The sequence below is a fragment of the Hemicordylus capensis genome, chromosome 1 (genome assembly GCF_027244095.1).
Source record: "Hemicordylus capensis ecotype Gifberg chromosome 1, rHemCap1.1.pri, whole genome shotgun sequence".
NCBI classification, from domain to species: Eukaryota; Metazoa; Chordata; class Lepidosauria; order Squamata; family Cordylidae; genus Hemicordylus; species Hemicordylus capensis.
The window spans coordinates 226696290-226713977 of NC_069657.1; the positions used below are offsets into that span (position 1 = coordinate 226696290).

Sequence of the window (17688 nt, forward strand, 5' to 3'; positions counted from 1 at the left end):
GGAGATTCCAGGCTTGAAAAAACCTGGAGGACCCTGGATGAACCCTCAGGAGAGACCTTTCTGCATTAAGCATCAGGCTGAATGGAGACAGGCTTAACAACATGCCTTCTGAAGAACGGCTTGCTATTTATCTACTTTTTTCTTGCCTATCAAATCTCTGAGATGACCATGGCTTTTGAGCTTGCAAGATCTTTGCCATTTCTTTTTACTTCTTCTGGCCTCCCCTTTTTTTGGTCTTTATTACTTTTGAGCCTCCTACTGACTTTTCCAGAGGGAATGATGTAAACGGCATTAAGAAGAGGCTTGGCTGGGAGAGGAATGAAGTCTTACATGACCAATGTGTGATTCTACTGCTTAATTTTTTGCAGAACCCAGCCTCTTATTTCAATCAGTTTTTAGTTTTACCTTGAAGAATTCCTGCGAGTGGTTTTGCAAAGCGTTTGATGCTCTAGTTACTAATTACTCTCATTTTGAACTCTAATCACAGCACTGGAATTCCGGCACTGATAAAAGTGTTTTATGGCTGGTAATTAAGTTCTTTGCTCTTTGTGTGGCACTCTCTGTTTCGAACATTTAGTAGCATTATTGAAGTTGGGATGGAATAGATAAATGAATGAGGGTTTTTTGTTTTTAAAGGTTTGAATACAGTATGTATATGGAAGTTTGAATACAGAAGCTCACTTGTGGTACAATTATGTTTATGTCTCTTGCTTGCTGCCTGGAACTTTTAGCAACATTATTGAAGTTGGGACTGTAGAGACAAATGGAAAGGGGATTCTTAATTTCTGAGCTTTTGATGCCTCCTTTTCATTATATTATGGATTATGGTGATGGAAAAACAGGGGAAAAGAAAAAACTCTGAACGTTACGGCATCCTTTGGGAATTTTGGACTCTCTTTATTTTCTGCTGTTGACTAATTGGATGAATACCTTCTACCACCACTGATGGAGTATAAATATTACCCAGCATTGCAAATCCTATTCAGAAAACTGGCCTGAAAGTCAACATTTGAAATAGGAATAATCACAAATAGAAGACCTAAGACTTTTTATATTTACTACACATAACCTGATAACACACTTTCCCATGCGCAAGCTTTCTTTCATATGGAGCTAGTTCCGGCAGTGTTTAGTCTCCCAGCAGAGTTTCCTCTTATCTTTCTACCTGGAATGTTTTGAAGACTTTCAAGTTAACCCCTTGATGGACTACGAAAGACTCTTAATAGTATCTACTTATTTGATATGATTTTTTCTGGGACTCTTTACTATTTTGCTTTGATGTTGGAAAGTAAATGATACCTGAGAATTGTAGTCCCTTGATGGGGGTGGTTTGATTTGAACCGGTTTGAACTGGTTTGAACTGGTTCAGACATCAAAAAATTGGTAGGATGATAGCTGGCACCCAGGGGTACCTGCCACCCAAACCCAAAAGCAATCGGACACTCGTACGGTTTTTAATGAATTTTTGAAATTTATTTTTATTTTTTTCTTAGGTATAATGGGACTCGAACCAGCCCATTATTCCTTATTGTGGAGCAACCATGGGTGCCAACAACCATTGAAATCCTGAAGCAATTGGACACCCCTATGATTTTTTATGAATATTTGAAATATTTTTATTATTTTTCTCATAGGGTATAATGGGGTCCAAATCAGCCCATATCCCCTATTGTGGAGCACCTAGGGGCACAAAGGTGGGATGGGTGGTAGACAACCAGGGGTGCCTACTATCCACAAAGTTCCAAGGCAATCAGACACTCCTCTGATTACTGGTGAATTTTAAAATTATTTTGGAATTCCTCATAGAGAATAATGAGGATTGCAGCAAATGTATAGCTTCACGTCAGGGAGAAAGGGGTGTCCTAGAGTGGAGTGTGGCGGGTGGTAGTTCCCAAGGTGGGCAAGGAAGCTATCAGAATTATTTGAAAGGAATTGGGCAAAGGGCTGATTTTAAAGTGATTTTTGAAGTTTACGTGACTTTAAGGTTTTTCTCCATAAAGAAGCATGGAGGTGTCAGCAAATGTATAGCTTCACGTCGGGGGAAAAGGGGTGTCCAAGAGCAGAGTGTGGTGGTGGTAGTGCCCAAGGGGGGCCAGGTAGCTATCAGAATTATTTGAAAGGAATTGGGCAAAGGGCTGATTTTTGAAGTTTATGTGTCTTTAAGGTTAGCAATGAGAGTGGATTCAGTTTGTCATTGAAAATCTCATATGCTACCAAAGAATGTACACTCAGAACACTTCAGAAACAACAAAACCCAGTACCCCATGGGTTAGCAACCCATGGGGGTGGTTGGCACCCTCTTTGCACTAGACCACCACTCACTCTGGGCCACCCCAGCACCTCACAAGTGGCTTTAAGGTTTTTCTCCATAGGGAAGAATTCAGGTTTCAGCAGCCCCATAACTGCACTTGGGGGTGCTGGGGTGGCCCAGAGAGAGGGTGCCAACCACCTCCATGGGTTGCTAACCCATGGGGTACTGGGTTTTGTTGTTTCGGAAGTATTCTGAGTGTAGATTCTTTGGTAGCATATGAGATTTTCAATGACAAACCATGAATCCACTCTCATCTGCTAACCTTAAAGACACATAAACTTCAAAAATCACTTAAAAATCAGCCCTTTGCCCAATTCCTTTCAAATAATTCTGATAGCTTCCTGGGCCCCCTTGGGCACTACCACCCACCACACTCTGCTCTTGGACACCCCTCCCCCCGCCCCGACCTGAAGCTATACATTTGCTGACACCTCCATGCTTCTTTATGGAGAAAACCCTTAAAGTTGCATAAACTTCAAAAATCACTTAAAAATCAGCCTTCTGCCCAATTCCTTTCAAATAATTCCAATAGCTTCCTTGCCCACCTTGGGAACTACCACCCGCCACACTCCACTCTAGGACACCCCTTTATCCCCGACGTGAAGCTATACATTTGCTGCAATCCTCATTATTCTCTATGAGGAATTCCAAAATAATTTTAAAATTCACCAGTAATCAGAGGAGTGTCTGATTGCCTTGGAACTTTGTGGATAGTAGGCACCCCTGGTTGTCTACCATGAACCCCACTATTGTGCCCCTAGGTGCTCCACAATAGGGGATATGGGCTGGTTTGGGTCCCATTATACCCTATGAGAAAAATAATTAAAAATATTTCAAATATTCATAAAAAAATCTTAGGGGTGTCCAATTGCCTCGGGGTTTGCGTGGTTGTTGGCACCCATGGTTGCTCCACAATAAGGAATAATGGGCTCATTCGAGTCCCATTATACCCTATGAGAAAAAAATAAAAATAAAATTCAAAAATTCATTAAAAATCGTACGAGTGTCTGATTGCTTTGGGGTTTGGGTGGTAGGTACCCCTGGGTGCCAGCTACCATCCAACCAATTTTTCGATGTCCAAACCAGTTCAAAATTGTTCAAATTCAAACCGAACCAGGGGGAGGTTTGAGCAAAACCAAAACCAAACCACCCTCTCCTGGTTCTAACCTCGTTCGAATTTGAACCGAACCGGGCAAACCGGTTTTTTGCACATCCCTAATTTTTAATTCCTATTGGTTTATTTCAAGATAAAAATGTATACATTTAGATTATCACAATTTATACTAATATGTTTAGTTTGTTATTTTAGCTATTATTATATGCTTATTTAATATGAACATATTCAATTTATTCCCTCTGATGAAATAGCAAATGTATGATATTGGTGAATATGGAAATCTGTGTTTAAAGGCATATAGGTGAATTTATCTGTTGAAGCTATTAGGTTGAACTTACTTATAAGAGATAGATTTTACTGAAAGCTGATTAATTTTCCCCCATTGGATTCCCTGTTATTGCAGTTTCCAAAAGTATTACAGAGACTAGGGAAATTAATTTATACATTTATACGTTTCATCTATAATTATAATTACTGCTATGTTTTTGGCCTGTATGTGTAATTAGTCTTTTCCAATATGAAGAATTGGTTTTATGGATTCCCTGTTAATTTAACAGCTGTTATCAAAAATTCTTGTGAAGAGGAAAATCTTTATACTAAAGGGTATTGTTTTTTCTCTATTTTTTTCAAATCATGGGTTAAAACTGAAGTTTAATTGGATGGTATTGCATGAGATTATGGCACTGAAGATGTGTTTGGTTTTCAGAAGATTGAGAGTTCCAGATGCAGTTTGTTTGTTTGATTTTTCATTGAGGAATTTCATTTTAGTATTTCATAAGATCTCCTCTTCTCTTTAAATTAACTTTTTCCCCTTCTCTCAAATTCCTCCCTGTTGTTCATCTCTTTTTTATATAATAGGTTCTAGATGCCAGTCATGAACATTTGCCAAAACGTCTCGTATTTGGTGTGCATGGGTTGGGAATTTTGTCTTGGCTCTGGGTTTAAAATATCCATACTTCATGTCTTCGCATGGTCAGTTTCTTCCTCTCTAATAATTAACTTTCTTCTTTCCTAAGCCCTTGGATTATCTGGACAGTCGAATGGGAAGTTCAAAATCCATTTTTAAAATCTTTTTCATTAGACTTTAGATCTATTTTTGTCGCTATCCCTTTTGTTTTAAATGACACTCCCACAATTGAGAATACCTTTTGAGCTTATAAGTACTAACAGGATTCCTTGCATTTTTGTTCCTCAGTCTCCGTGTTTCCATCATTTTTGAACCTCCCATGGACTTTTTAGGAGGCAACTATGCTGTATTGTGTATTGAGAAGAGAGCCAGTAGGAAGGGATTAATTAGTTCTGCTTGAGGGATCCTCCTGCTTTATTTGGTTTGCATTATGAAGGGTTTTATGACCAGATAACTACATTCTCACTTTAGAGCTTTCACTACCAGCACTGAACCTATGGTGACGAAATTTACAGCTTTCATTGGGGAAGTCTGCTGGCAGGAGCTTTTCTTTTTCTAGATCTTTTCTTATTAGAATTATGCTTCTTTAAAGACTTTGAATTTTTCTAATCTTTTCTCGATTTTTAGTCCCCCCCCCTCCCCCTGCCGTCTATTAGTTTAGCACCACTAATGGAGCTTGCATTCATTGCCTATACTACTCAGTATTGAAACCCTGATTGGAAATTTTGTCCAAATTCCTTCATCTGCTATTCACAGAATGAAACTATGACTGGAGAGATAGGTGTGTCTGAATGGAATTTATAGCTTTTCACTTAAGCTTTTTTATGTCTTTGTGTTATCAGAGTAAGGATTTTAAAAGACATTGAACATTTCTGGCATTTTTCTAGATTCGTGGATTCTTTTTGTCTATCTTAGACTCTATCCCTCCATTAGCTTAATAAATAGCATTATTAATGGAATTTGTACTCATTACTTATATCATTCAGTATTCTACATGGATTTTTTAAATTTGCTATTCAGAGCTGCTGGGACAGAAAATATTAGAAGATTTATGACTTTTTATAACCCTTTTAAAAATTTAGCACTGGAGAACATTGTAAGTTTTTTAAAATTCATCTCTTTCTGTTAGACTCAGGATTCTGAAAGCTTCAGAATAATTCTGAATAAAAAAAATTGGAGTGGGGAAATTTACATTCATTGATTTTATTGATCTGTTTTGTATGCGGACCATTAAGTGGTGGATTTCTTATGTGGATACTCTATGAAGGTTTTATTTCAGTGGGTTTGAGTATTTCTTTATTATGCGACAGCCTTTAAAAAAATCTATTTAATTAATTATTATTATTTAACTAATCAATTTTTCTCTTCTTTCTTTCTGGGTGCTTGAATTACTGATATTGCCTATACCTGCAGTACTTCCTGGCAAAAAGACTCCTGTGTGGATGGAACAAAGGGAAATTGATGCAGCAAGAGAAGCTGTAGGTGTGGATGTCCCATGGTGGCTCCTCCCATTATCGTTCATCATGATGTGTGTGAGCACATACAGTTCATAAGATGGCAATGAAGAATGTCATGTTAGCAGAGTCCAAGGGCAAGTGACAAGAAAAGAGTGATGGCCAGATGTTGCAGATGGATGAAAGGTGCTCTTAGATCTCCATATCATTGAGGCTATGGTGACCTGAGTTGAAATATCTGCCCATAGGTTGTTCTTTGTTGAGATGGCAGATTTATGGTTCCTGAAAGATGGCTTCAGGTCTGAGGATGTTTTACCTTCATAGCGCATATGGCAATATGGATGTTTGCACTCTTTAATATATACGACAGGTGGATGTATAGGTGAGTTTCCCCCAGATATAATAGGTTTTCTTGGTAGTGGTACTGCTAAAAGTGATGATATCCCTTAGAAAAGTGAAAGTAATGAAGTGGCTGGATTGACAGTGATGTGATCCAGGATTGCTGATGAGTGATTTTTGGACAACTCTCAGTAATTGCCTGTACAGATTAGGTGGTTGATGGAAAGCAACAGCTTTAGCTGTAAGCAAATTCTGAACTTCTGGGAAAAGCTCTCAGGGTAGTGGCTGTCTTTTTACTGCCTGGTGATAGTCTGGTGAGGCAGGATGAAAGTCTACCAAAATGGGACCCTCTCTTCTTTTTGCATATTTTGCCTCTGTAGAGAATCCCTTGATATGGCTGATGTCCTATTAATGTTGTAATCTTTGAGGGTATCCACATTTTCAAAGGTGTCATTTCAGTTTCCTGATTCCTTTGAAGAATTTTGATCATGATGACTGATACATTTAATTCAGATGATATGTGATCTTTCTCTTGATATGTTTAGGGTGGAAGGATGTATCGTTCAAGTATGAGTGTTTCATATGGAAAGGAAGGAAAGGTGTCATGGGAGGGAAGGAAGAAGGTTTCATGGGAGGGTAGTCGGCTTAGCTACACTGCCAAGGTCCATCAGTAAGTCACCTGAATGGAAGAGAAGAGAAGGAAAAATATAATGATGCCAGCACCATTTGACTAAGGAAAGTGTTAGGGATGGGAATCGCTGTAGAACTCCTAATGTAATAAGTGGAGGAGTTGTATGTGGAGCTGGTGTTAGCATTCAGGCTCTCAAAGCAAATAGTACCGTCTGCTTCCAAAGCAGTAGGTTCTTTCGCAGAAAGAACCCTGTTGGACCTATGTCATGGCTGGTATTTTTTTCTAGAATAGTCCTGTGGTAGTAATCATTTGAGGCCACAGCATATAAAAGATGCAGCTAGAAAGCAAGTCATAGGTGTAGCTTGTATTAAGTGCCATGGAAGTTAGGTGGGCCGCTGAAAATTGGCTCTGAAAATAATCCCGCATTAGTGGATTCATTTTCTAGATAAGCATCCACGTTCATAAATTCCGCCCGAATTCTGCATTAGGTCCACATTGAATTTCTGGGTCCTGGCAGCAGGAGGAGAGGGTGACTAGGAGGGTGACATTCACAATAGGATTACTAGATTTAGATTTGAGGTCCTTGGATGTTGCCTTGAGCCTGTAGCCCCTGAAAAAGCAAGGAACTATAGGAATTTCTCTCCCAAAAGTTCCATCTTCCCAGGATGCACTGCACATGTGCATGTGGCCTTAAAAGCAATGACTTAATGCAAGAACTTGGATAAGGTTTTCTGACTAATCAAGACATGACCCCTTGGGAAGTCCGGGTCACACACATTACAGCAATATGTTTGGGACCTTTAACTCCTAAGACCAGCTATGGTACAGGGGATGGGTTTCGGTGGGTGAAAGTACTTGCACTGTGGCTCCAGGGATGTGGTTCTCCCCTCCCCAATTCCTTGGAAATAGAGATTACCTTGGTTTTTATAAAGACCTTGGAGTTCTTCAGGCAGCCCTTTGCTCTTTTTAAATTAGCGGAGACGACACCAGATTTTCCTCCTGATTTCCTCCTCCTGTGGAGATGGGGAAAATGCCCACCCCGCCAGAATCAGAGGCCCTTTTTGATTACAGGAAAGGGCTGGGGCTGTGTGCCATCCCCCACCCCCACTGCCATGCAGCTTAACCAGTGGCTCACCTCATGCCCCATCAGTGCATCGGCCTTGCCCAGGAGGGAGTACAGCAGAATCAGACCAGCCTCTTTAATCCTGTGGAGGGGATGATCAATGGCCCAAAGAGTGGTCCTCAGGAAGGATCTTCGCTGATCTTTGTTAAAGATCTCCCCGAAAACCTAAAATCAAGAATCAGCCTCAATTAATTCCCCTGAAGCCCAAAGATGTGCAACTTGATTCACATGCATTCAGCTCATACGCACTGCTTCTCCTATTCTCCCTCTTCATTCCTTCCTTCTTTGATCTCCTCCACAGTCAGAATTGAGATGACAAGCTGCTTGGGGAAGGACCTGCTCTTCTGCTCAGGCTACTCAGTAAAGGACCATGTGCATTGATAGATGTAGATATTCCAAATTAATCATCATTATCTTATCAAGGTGTCATGCCACTACAGCAGGTTGAAAGTTGCGTTTCCATGAACTAACATGCTCTGCAGTTATTTAGCCCGTTGTGTCTCTGGAGAGTGTTCTGTCAAGATGTCCTAATGCTGATTCTGGCACTTCTTGAATGCAGAAAGTGATGAGGACGCCTCTGCCCATCTCACACTCTCAAAAGGAGGGACAACGGGCCATTCTGGAACCCAAGGGAGCCACACAGAGGGATCTTCTTACCTCCCCAACTCTGGCTGTGTTGAGATAGGCCAGAATTCTCTCATCCTGCTGCCATCTCCGGCTCCACAGCTCCCCAGCTTCTTTGCTGCTCTGGCCTGAGAAGGAAACATCAGGGGCTAAATAGTTATACATCCTGATGACATAGGGGGTTTCTGACAGAATGGCTGGAAGTTTTTCTGGATTCCCCCCCCAAGAGGAATTGCTCATTGCAGCAGTGGTCCGAAGCCAGACTTGAGAAATAAGAGGTTCGAGTCTGGTTTATGAGAGGGCCTGTATACTCATTGTCTCCATGTTTGCTTATGGGATGGGGTCTAGTGGAGAAGGGGAGATGAGGAAATCCAGCTGAATCAGCTGCTGGTCACTCACTAGTAGAGTCATCTTTGTGGAGGACACATCCTTATTGAAGCACCTTTCAAGGGACTCGGCTGAAATCAGTAGATATAAATGGACGAAGCCAAAAGACCAGGGGCTATAATCTTATTTACTGGTATTTGAAACTAAGGCATTTGTTATAGAACACATAATAATCTAGAAAGCAGTGTTGGTCTCACCAGCTTCCTTACCTTTGTGGTGGAGAAGCACCTCTAGGAGCCGGTAGATTCCCTCCCTGGCGTATCGGCTCACATCCCTCCTGGAATCCATAATGCAGATTCCCAGTTTGGGCACATTGTGGCCCAAACTGGGGAGTTCTGCAGAGTTCTAGCAGGAAGGAAAATGAGAGGGATCTCTGTCATCGACATTTCTTTGTCAGCCCTTCCCCTTCTTTCATTGGCAATTGATATTCCTGGGTTGGGTAGACCAGTCATCTCTTCCCTTCCTAACGCGAATAGACAAGTAGGTCCCTCCAAGGGGGTGCATTTTCCTCTCTGTCTTGGCAAGGGGTTGGTGACAGGATGAACTTGATACCTACAGGTATATTGCCAGAAGAGTAAACTTCTCTAGTTTCATTTGCTTTCTATAGATATTATATAATCTAATGAGATCTATGGTTTTAAATTTGTAATGTTGGTTTTAAACTATTTTAATGTTTAAATAATTTCCATTGGTTAATTGATTTAGTTTTGATTTTAATTGTTAATTGATTTTATTTGTTTTGATTTTGATGTAAACAGCCCTGAGCCATTTCTGGGAGGGCGGTATATAAATCAAATCAATCAATCATTTTTTTTTTGTTTTTGTGTTTTTTAATGTTGCTTTCAACCATCACAAATTCTAACTTCCTTTTGCTCTATACTAGTTCCCAGCCTATACTAGTGCAGTCATCCCTTGCCAACTGCAGTATTCCCAACGGTTCCCGCAGTTTCAGTCTCTGCGACTGGGAAATGGTGTCCGGACTCACCAACCGCAAACCAAGTATCCGTCCACATGGGTTTTGGGGGGGAATCGGGTGGTTTCAGGGGTTCAAACTGTTCATTCCTCTTGCTGGCCCTTGATTACCCTTGCCCATTTAAAGTACAATTGAGTGTTTCGCCGCGGTGTGTGCGTGTGTGTGTGTGTGTGTGTGTGTGTGTTGTCCAAAAATTCCCAGAGGTTGCCTTTTGCAAAAGGCAGAGCATCGGATGTGGCAAGGAGGGAAAATGTGGAAGGGCAGTAGCAGTAACTGGCAAAGCAATGTTGGGGTGGGGAGACAATGACAGGTCGAGGAGAGCTGTAGTGGCTGAAGGCAGTGGCAGGTCTGTGGAGGCAGCCAGTCTGCTTGTCTGCCAATCCACCACTGTAAGATGGACTGCCACCCTTCATCTCTTGGGAGCCAGAGACCCCTGATGTCAGGGATAATCCTGGGCTGAACCCTCCTCCTAACCTATTTTGTCTATGCCTATGGACTATTGCCTTTCATTTTTATCCCTATGGAATCCTTTAAAACATTGTTATTGTTAAAGAGGAGCATGAGGATTAGTCCAGTTTTGAAGTCCCTTTTGTCTCTGTCACGCCTTCTGAACTCTTGACTATCCCCGTGCCTCATCACACAACTGCCTCCCGCATGGACTTAGTCAGGAACTCCTGTGAAGCCTCTGGTCTGGAAAGAAGGAGTCAGATTTCCTCCCATTCTCACCTCTCCTCTGTTTTTCTGTGGGAATCTGTCAACTGCTCATACTGAGGTGTCGGAAGCCTGTGTGATGCACCTGTGAGGGACCTATCTAGCTTTCTCATGCCCCTTTGCCTGGATTTGAAACTATTCCTCCAGCCACTCCTGTACACGTATAGCAGAATTTCTTCACAGAGCTGGTGGCAGTTCTTCCCCTATGCCCTTATATTGGCTAAGAGTCAAGTTGAGAATCCTTTTGGGGGGAGCCAGGGTCAAGGGCAGTACTGATTTGCCACAGGGAGCATTTAAGTATCTGCTCAGCCACCTGCTCCCTAAAGTGGTGCTTTCAAGGAGAAGCTTTACCTCTTGAATCTGTGCATGTATAGTCTAGCCCTTTGTGTCCAGGAGAGGAAGTGAGTGGCTTCCCAGAGATCTCTAGGATGGAACAGGTGAGTCTGCTCAGTTGTTTCTCTCCTGCGTCTCTTTGATTTGGGGATACTGTTCCTGATCAAGCTTTTATTCAGAGATGTGTAGAGCATATGTGATGCTGTTCAACAGCATGTTGTATGAGATTGCGCATGATGTTCCTGCCTTTTCCGTTGGGCTGCCAATCACAGAAGAGCCACAGTGGTGCATGGTGGGCATTCCCGCTGACTACATGTGGCCCAGGTGTCCATCTCTCCCTGCTGGGCTCTCCTTCCCACCTCACCACCTCTTCAATGTTCTTACCTCCAGGAGGGACAAGAGATGCTGTGTGGTTGGGGCCTCTGACAAAAACCCCCTCAGCATCAGCTCCAGATTGTCTGCTGCGAGTTTGTGCAGAGCCTGAAAGAAAAGAGAGAGCCAGTGTGTAATTGCGGCACTCCCCCCAGGCCCCGCCCTCCAGCATGTCAACAAAGAGGAGCTCAGCACAGTCAAGGCGAGAGCCTTCCATCAAAGCCATTCAATGGATGAGAAAATAGACCAGTGACCTTCACTGGTTATGCGGCAGAGGCTGCCGGCACTCGCCCATTCTGCTGCCACTTCCACATCTCCTTCTGCCTTCTGCCACAGGCCTGTGATTGGTCCAGTGCCCGCACCCCTAGCAGCATGTGACCCAGTGGCGAGCGGGGAGTGTGCACACTGAGGGGGCTCTCCAGGCACCTTCCTGTCTTTCCCGTCTCTCGCTGCTACTCAGAAGGCACAGCAGAAGGCATGGGGGAGCATGGGCCTCGTCGGCCGAGGGGTGAGGACAGGGAAGTCGAGGCCACCAGCGGCCCACAAGCCATGCAATGAAGGAGATGGAAAGAGACTGTGTCAGCACCCGTGAATCACCTCCTCTGCTTTTTTTCCCTTTGCACCCCTGAAGATAGAAGGTATCTCAGGGAATTAACAATCATGGCTCCAGGAGGTGTGTTTGATGAATTCCATAAGAATGTACCTGTTTGTGGACATTTCCTGCTTGCACTGTTATGAGCCCACGAACAGCGAAGTGCAGGATCGCAGACTCTAGTTCTGGGTCAGTTGGAGGCTTGATTTTGCTGGCAGGGTAGGGGGGAAGTTAAGTTATGCAGGGTGGGGGAGAGGCTGTCATCCTCAGGTGCAGCCCAAGGCATTTGGGTGCCTGAGGTGAGGTGCAAATTGCTGCCTCACCTTGCTCCCCCCCAAGTCCTACCTGGAGCTTTTACACACATGGCTTTTAGTTTGAATATCCTCCAGAATAGAGAGCGTGAGTCCACATATCAACTGGATTTACCCCAAAGTCGTTGCAGGCTATCGGGTCAGTTCAGACACGACTCTGTTGCCTCCCGAATAATGGCTCCGCATTCTGGCTTAGCCCGAATTACTGTATGTCCAGCAATAAAAAATCCTTGATTTTCAGCAGCTTCCAGAGGAATCAAAACTCCTCTGGGGCCCATCACAGAGCCAATACATCCCCGTTCTTTTCCCAGCCACTTGTACTGATAGTGTTGTGGGCCAAAGGGAAGACCCCTTCTTTTTTGTAGGCAATTTCCATTTCCTTTTCTGCCCGTGTCTCTCCCCTTTATTTTAACTGCTCTGGTGTCTTTTGTGCAAGTCTGAAGGTTTTCTCCCCTCACTCGCCACTTTCACTGCACCCCTTTTTGCCAGCCATCTTGGCTTATTGTGAAGAGAGATCCCCCTTCTCCCAGAAAAGATACCTGAGGCGGGAGACGGCAGCCATGGCATAAAGCAGGAGAATGGTAGGCCCAGACTGCACAGGGGACTTCTCCATCACCACCTGAGAAAGACCAAGGGCCAAAACAAAGCAGAGAAGCATCAATTCATGATGCTTCCTAGTGTGGCTATTTCAGCCCACTCTTGAGCTTTCCTTCCAACCTCACACAACCTTCCAAGCAGAGATCCAGACTCTCCTGGCCGCTCTTATATGAAGCCTTGCAGCAAGCACAGATGACAGCCAGGAAATGGACATCCTCATCCTGATTGTTGGCTCTCTGAAGTTGCAAGAGAGTCAAGCAGTTAGGTAAGAGAAGACATTCTGATAGGGTCCAGCACCCATCCCACGGTGGCTCTGAATGGAGAAGAATTGAGGACCTTCCCACCCTGCATAGCATTCTGCTAGTGCACAGAGAGAGGGCGGAACTGAAAAGGGGATGGAATCAAAAGGGGTGGGATCCGTAGGCCACCATGGAAATTGTTCTGGACTCCGTGGCTGCTTCTGCTCCAGTCATTTCGTCCCAGAGGCACACATTTCCTCCACTCAGTGTTTTCAGGGGATCCAGATGACACGGAGGGGAGAGCAACCCAGCACTTTCCAGTAATTCCAATGATGCCCTCTTGTCTTTTTCCACACCCTCTTTGTGGTGCAATTTGGGAGTTAAAATGCAAGGGCAGAGCCAGAATATCCAGGCAGGGCACTCTGGAGGCTTCCCAGGACTTCCGTCCCTTAAAGGAAATCCTTAAATAGGCTTCTGCCCCTTGTCTCAGTTGTTTCCTGTTCACTTGTGTGCCTCTGAATCAGCCCAAGTTGCAGAAGCCTCTTGGAAAGAAAGGAGTGAGGACTGAGGAGGCAGAAATGAAACAAAGGAGCAGGTGCTGAATGGGGCTTAATTCTGAGTCTCATCATGCAGTAAGATCATGACGGTCGGGAGAGGCATTGCTGATTTTCACAGGGAATATGGCCGTGACAGTCCTATATGACATGTCATGTGGAACCACCGTTCGTGCCCACCCCCCCTCCCTTCCATCTGATGGCAGAAAAGCCATTGGAAAGGTAAAGGTCCAGAACATGGAAGCAACCTGTGGAGGAAGCACCTGGGATGTGGGGTTTTGTACCTCCTCTCTGTCCTCCATATGCCTGTGGATGATTTTGATTAGTTCTTCATCCACTTTGCAGTCCTCCACCTCAGACTGGTAGGAGCTGGAGGAGAAAAGGGAGCAGTGCATGCTGCTGACTGATGAATCTGGGGGAAAGAACAGGAAGAATGTGCAGACATATTAATGCACCCATCTGTATCCTTCTTCCAAAAAGGACCCAGGTTCTTCTCACTGAAACCCTCTTTGTTTAGGAAGAGTATAGCTACCTTGGAACCTGCTCTGCCTCCCATCCTCACCTATTGGCCTCAATTTCTAAGATTTTCAACCCCTAAATCCTGAGCATCTCCTCACCTCCAGATTGGTTTCCAAGTGCTCTGGAGCTTTGCCTCTCAGTATCGCTCAGGTCTTCCCAGACCATCTGTGTGGAGCGGTCCACCATGAGCTCCTCACCCAGTTTTAGGTCCTCCAGCTCTGATTCATCTGAGGAGATGAGGGTGCAGTGCATACTGCTGACTAATGAATCTGGGGGAAAGAACAGGAAGAATGTGCAGACATATTAATGCACCCATCTGTGTCCTTCTTCCAAAAAGGACCCAGCTCCTTCTCACTGAAACCCTCTTTGTTTAGGAAGAGTATAGATACCTTGGAACCTGCTCTGCCTCCCATCCTCACCTATTGGCCTCAATTTCTAAGATACTCCATTCCCAACCCCTAAATCCCCCCCCCCCCCCAATCCTGAGAATCTCTTCACCTCCAGACTGGTTTCCAAATGCTCTGGAGCTTTGCCTATTTTTGTGTGCATCTCTCCCATCCTTGACAGCGAAAGCCTCCCTCCTCCTGCACAGATGGTACCATTTGGTTCTGGGAGGGGCTGATGGAGTGCTGATGCCAAAACTCCCCTGCCGTTCAGGATCCTGGTGGTCTCTTGGCTTTCTGCAGCAGGCTATCAAGTGCCAGCTCTTGGGATAAGCAGCCATGGGCACTGTGGCACCCTCTTCTTATCTTTTGCTGCTTCCTTCTGGTGGACCAGACTTGGGCCTCCGCTTGCGCAGGAGGGTCCGCAGCCTTTGCAGCCTAGAACCGAGTGGAAAGAAGATGAGAGGTGGGGCTTGCAGGGTCCTCCTGCTCTTTGTCCCTAGAGTGAGCTTGGGCCACCTGTTTGGAAATGTTGCTGTAATATGTCCAGCCAGTAGGTGGCACTAGCCTTTGCTTAAAAGGGTCAAATGAATGGTTCAGCACCTGGACTCATGAAGATACACACACAGGTGTATTGAAGCATCAGAGCATGCCCTGAGGACAATCTCTATTAAAAAGATCCTTGCCTTAGATAGAGAAGAGGAAGCCCCAAGGCTCTCCTGAAATCACAAAGAGAATGATAGAATCAGAAAGTAGAAACCTCTATGAAATCCTACTTACATCTTGCTCCCTTTGTGTTTCTCTGACTAACAGAAAGCTCAAGCACAAACACAGATGCACGTGTGCACGCTTTCTTTCTCTCTCTTTTTGTCAATATAGTGATCCAACACTATAACACAGCAGAGAAAAGCATATGCTTCTGCTCCCAGAAAGCACCTCTGCTCATGTGACCGATGAGTGAGCAGGGGGAGGTGTAACAAGAGAGGTCATGTCCCAATGGACCATTTTTCCTCCTGAGTCCCAATGTTTCATTTCTCTGAGTGGCTTTTGATCTATGTTGAGCCTCTGAATTTACTTCTGATTTTCTAGATATGTTTTCAGTGGCTCTTGGACAACCGGTTCCATAATCAGAGGGGCACCTAGGGAATTTTGGAGCATGGACCTAAAGGTTTTTGAAGGCCCCTCCCACACACACAAACAGTATTTCACACACACTTTTAGCGTGACCACACCACCCGGGACAGACTAAAAAGGATTTGGGGTCCCCCAAGGGGACTGGAGGCCCTGGACTTCAGCCTGGAAGTCCAGGGGTAAGAGCGCCTCTGTCCATAGCCATGATAACCAAAATACTTTAGACTTATGACTAGAGAAATAAGAATGAGAAGGAATCAGAAAACCCTCTTTCTTTATCTTTGGAAGATTGTTAAAAGTCACTCCTCAGTGCTAACTGCAGGGCCGGTGTTACCATCAGGCCAACTAGGCAGCCACTTAAGGTGCAGAACTCAGAGGGGCGCAGAGTACAGAACTCAGAGGGGTCACAAAATAGTCTGGCACCGGCCCTGGCTATCTGGCCTTCCCACAATTCTAAGTTGGCATGTGAAAGTAGTGCTAATGGACTGACAAGGCCACCACACCTATTTGCATGGCATTACTTCGTTTTGCATTCCCTTTGGGGTTTATGATTAGTGCCGCTTATAGCAGATTCAAGCTGTATGCAGCATTGTGCAACCCTCTTTTGAATGTAACATGGTAATAGCTTTTCTTTTCCACCGAGAGTTGAGAATTAACTTGAGCACAAAAAAGCTTTCAAAGCAGTTATTAGCAAATTAGCAAAATAATTGAGAAAATGGCTCCCTGCCTAAAAAAAAATCCATGAATCTAGCAAAACCAAAAACGAGTTCAGTGAATTTTAAAATCCTTGTTCTATCAAAACAAGGGTATAACAGGTTTACTGCAGGAACCTCAGCAGCAGACCACCACCAAATGTTATAAAGTTCAGTTGCACCTATCTTCCACTTAAATTTCAATGTTATAAATAAGAGATGAAGGAATCTAAACGGAATTCACGAATTCAATCCTGCTAATAAGAACTCTAAAATAGAGATGTAGTTTTAAATGTATCTCAAATGTACGTCTCACATATGTCTTAGTATGTAATTTTAAATGTGCTTCAATGCACTATATAATTCCAATAAAATAAAGGGGGAGGATCCCTCAGACAGAAGATACGCTGGTTCTGCATGGTTCTGCGCCCAAAGCACACCATAGATCACATCAGTCACTTCATACTGGCTGTCTTCTCCAAACGCAGTTCAGCACAGCTACCTCCTAAAAAATCCATGAGAGGTTCAGAAGACAGCAATACAAAAATCATATTAGTATCTGTAAGCTCAACTATAAATCTAATCGTCAGAGAAAATAGAACCTAAACCTCTCACAGAACACTCCCCCTGAGTTTAATTAGTTATTAGGCAACTATATATTCAAACGATTCCAAACAAGATTGATCAATGGAGAAGAAAACAATTTTTAAAAAACACGCTAGTTTTGCCATAACAGAAATAGTATGTGTATTGTAAATACAAAGCCACATATCCACCAATAAATAATCAAAATTCCCATCTCGTCCTAAACAGGTGAACAAAACACCACAATAAAGTAATTGACAGAAATCAGCTAAGCCTTTAATAGTCCCCCTCCTTATATAATGAAAAAATAAACAAACCAACCGGAGAGATAAATGGAAAGATATCCTTTCATGAAGAGGGAGACTAAATTCAGCCATAACTGATCTTTATAACCTACAACTGGGAGCATCAGCTATCACACACTATGACAGTGAGATCTCCCCCCTATAGGTATATCTAATCCTTCACAATTTCCTTCCAATTGTTTGCATCACAAACTGTTCATTCAGTTAAGCTTCTCAAAGTATTGTTATAAAGTATTCATAACAAATAATAAAACCATTGCGGAAGAGAAAGGAATATCATCATCATCTTGAAAGAAACCGTGGAAATAATAAAGATATATATTTCTAAAAAATTGAAGATCAGGACATTTTAGTAGAGCATACTGTCAAGTTTAAATGACCACCTAAGTCTCCTTGAATTGATATTTCCAAGAGCTTTAAGATAGGCTCTCAATACTTTTTGTGCAAAGGGAAGACCGGCACGTTCATTCTTAATTCCAATGGTCTGCTGATGGTCAC

At 43.5% G+C, this 17688-nt stretch overlaps 1 protein-coding gene across 2 annotated transcripts in view; it reads right to left on the reverse strand.

Annotated features, from left to right (window-relative positions):
• Positions 1 to 3356: 3356 nt before the first annotated feature.
• LOC128339301 (uncharacterized) overlaps positions 3357 to 17688 on the reverse strand; it is a 48459-nt gene continuing 34127 nt past the window's right edge. Inside the window, exons 2-10 of one of the 2 annotated variants that reach the window (XM_053282974.1) lie at positions 14593 to 14915; positions 14193 to 14363; positions 13860 to 13987; positions 11295 to 11390; positions 9103 to 9238; positions 8540 to 8634; positions 7895 to 8047; positions 7676 to 7772; positions 3357 to 6807 (exon numbers count right to left, since the gene is read on the reverse strand). In XM_053282974.1, the coding sequence (XP_053138949.1) occupies positions 7731 to 7772; positions 7895 to 8047; positions 8540 to 8634; positions 9103 to 9238; positions 11295 to 11390; positions 13860 to 13987; positions 14193 to 14363; positions 14593 to 14818 (1047 nt within the window). In that variant the 5' untranslated portion in view covers positions 14819 to 14915 and the 3' untranslated portion in view covers positions 3357 to 6807; positions 7676 to 7730. The remainder of the gene's footprint in view (positions 6808 to 7675; positions 7773 to 7894; positions 8048 to 8539; positions 8635 to 9102; positions 9239 to 11294; positions 11391 to 13859; positions 13988 to 14192; positions 14364 to 14592; positions 14916 to 17688) is intronic. The other variant, XM_053282976.1, reaches the window with a different exon arrangement.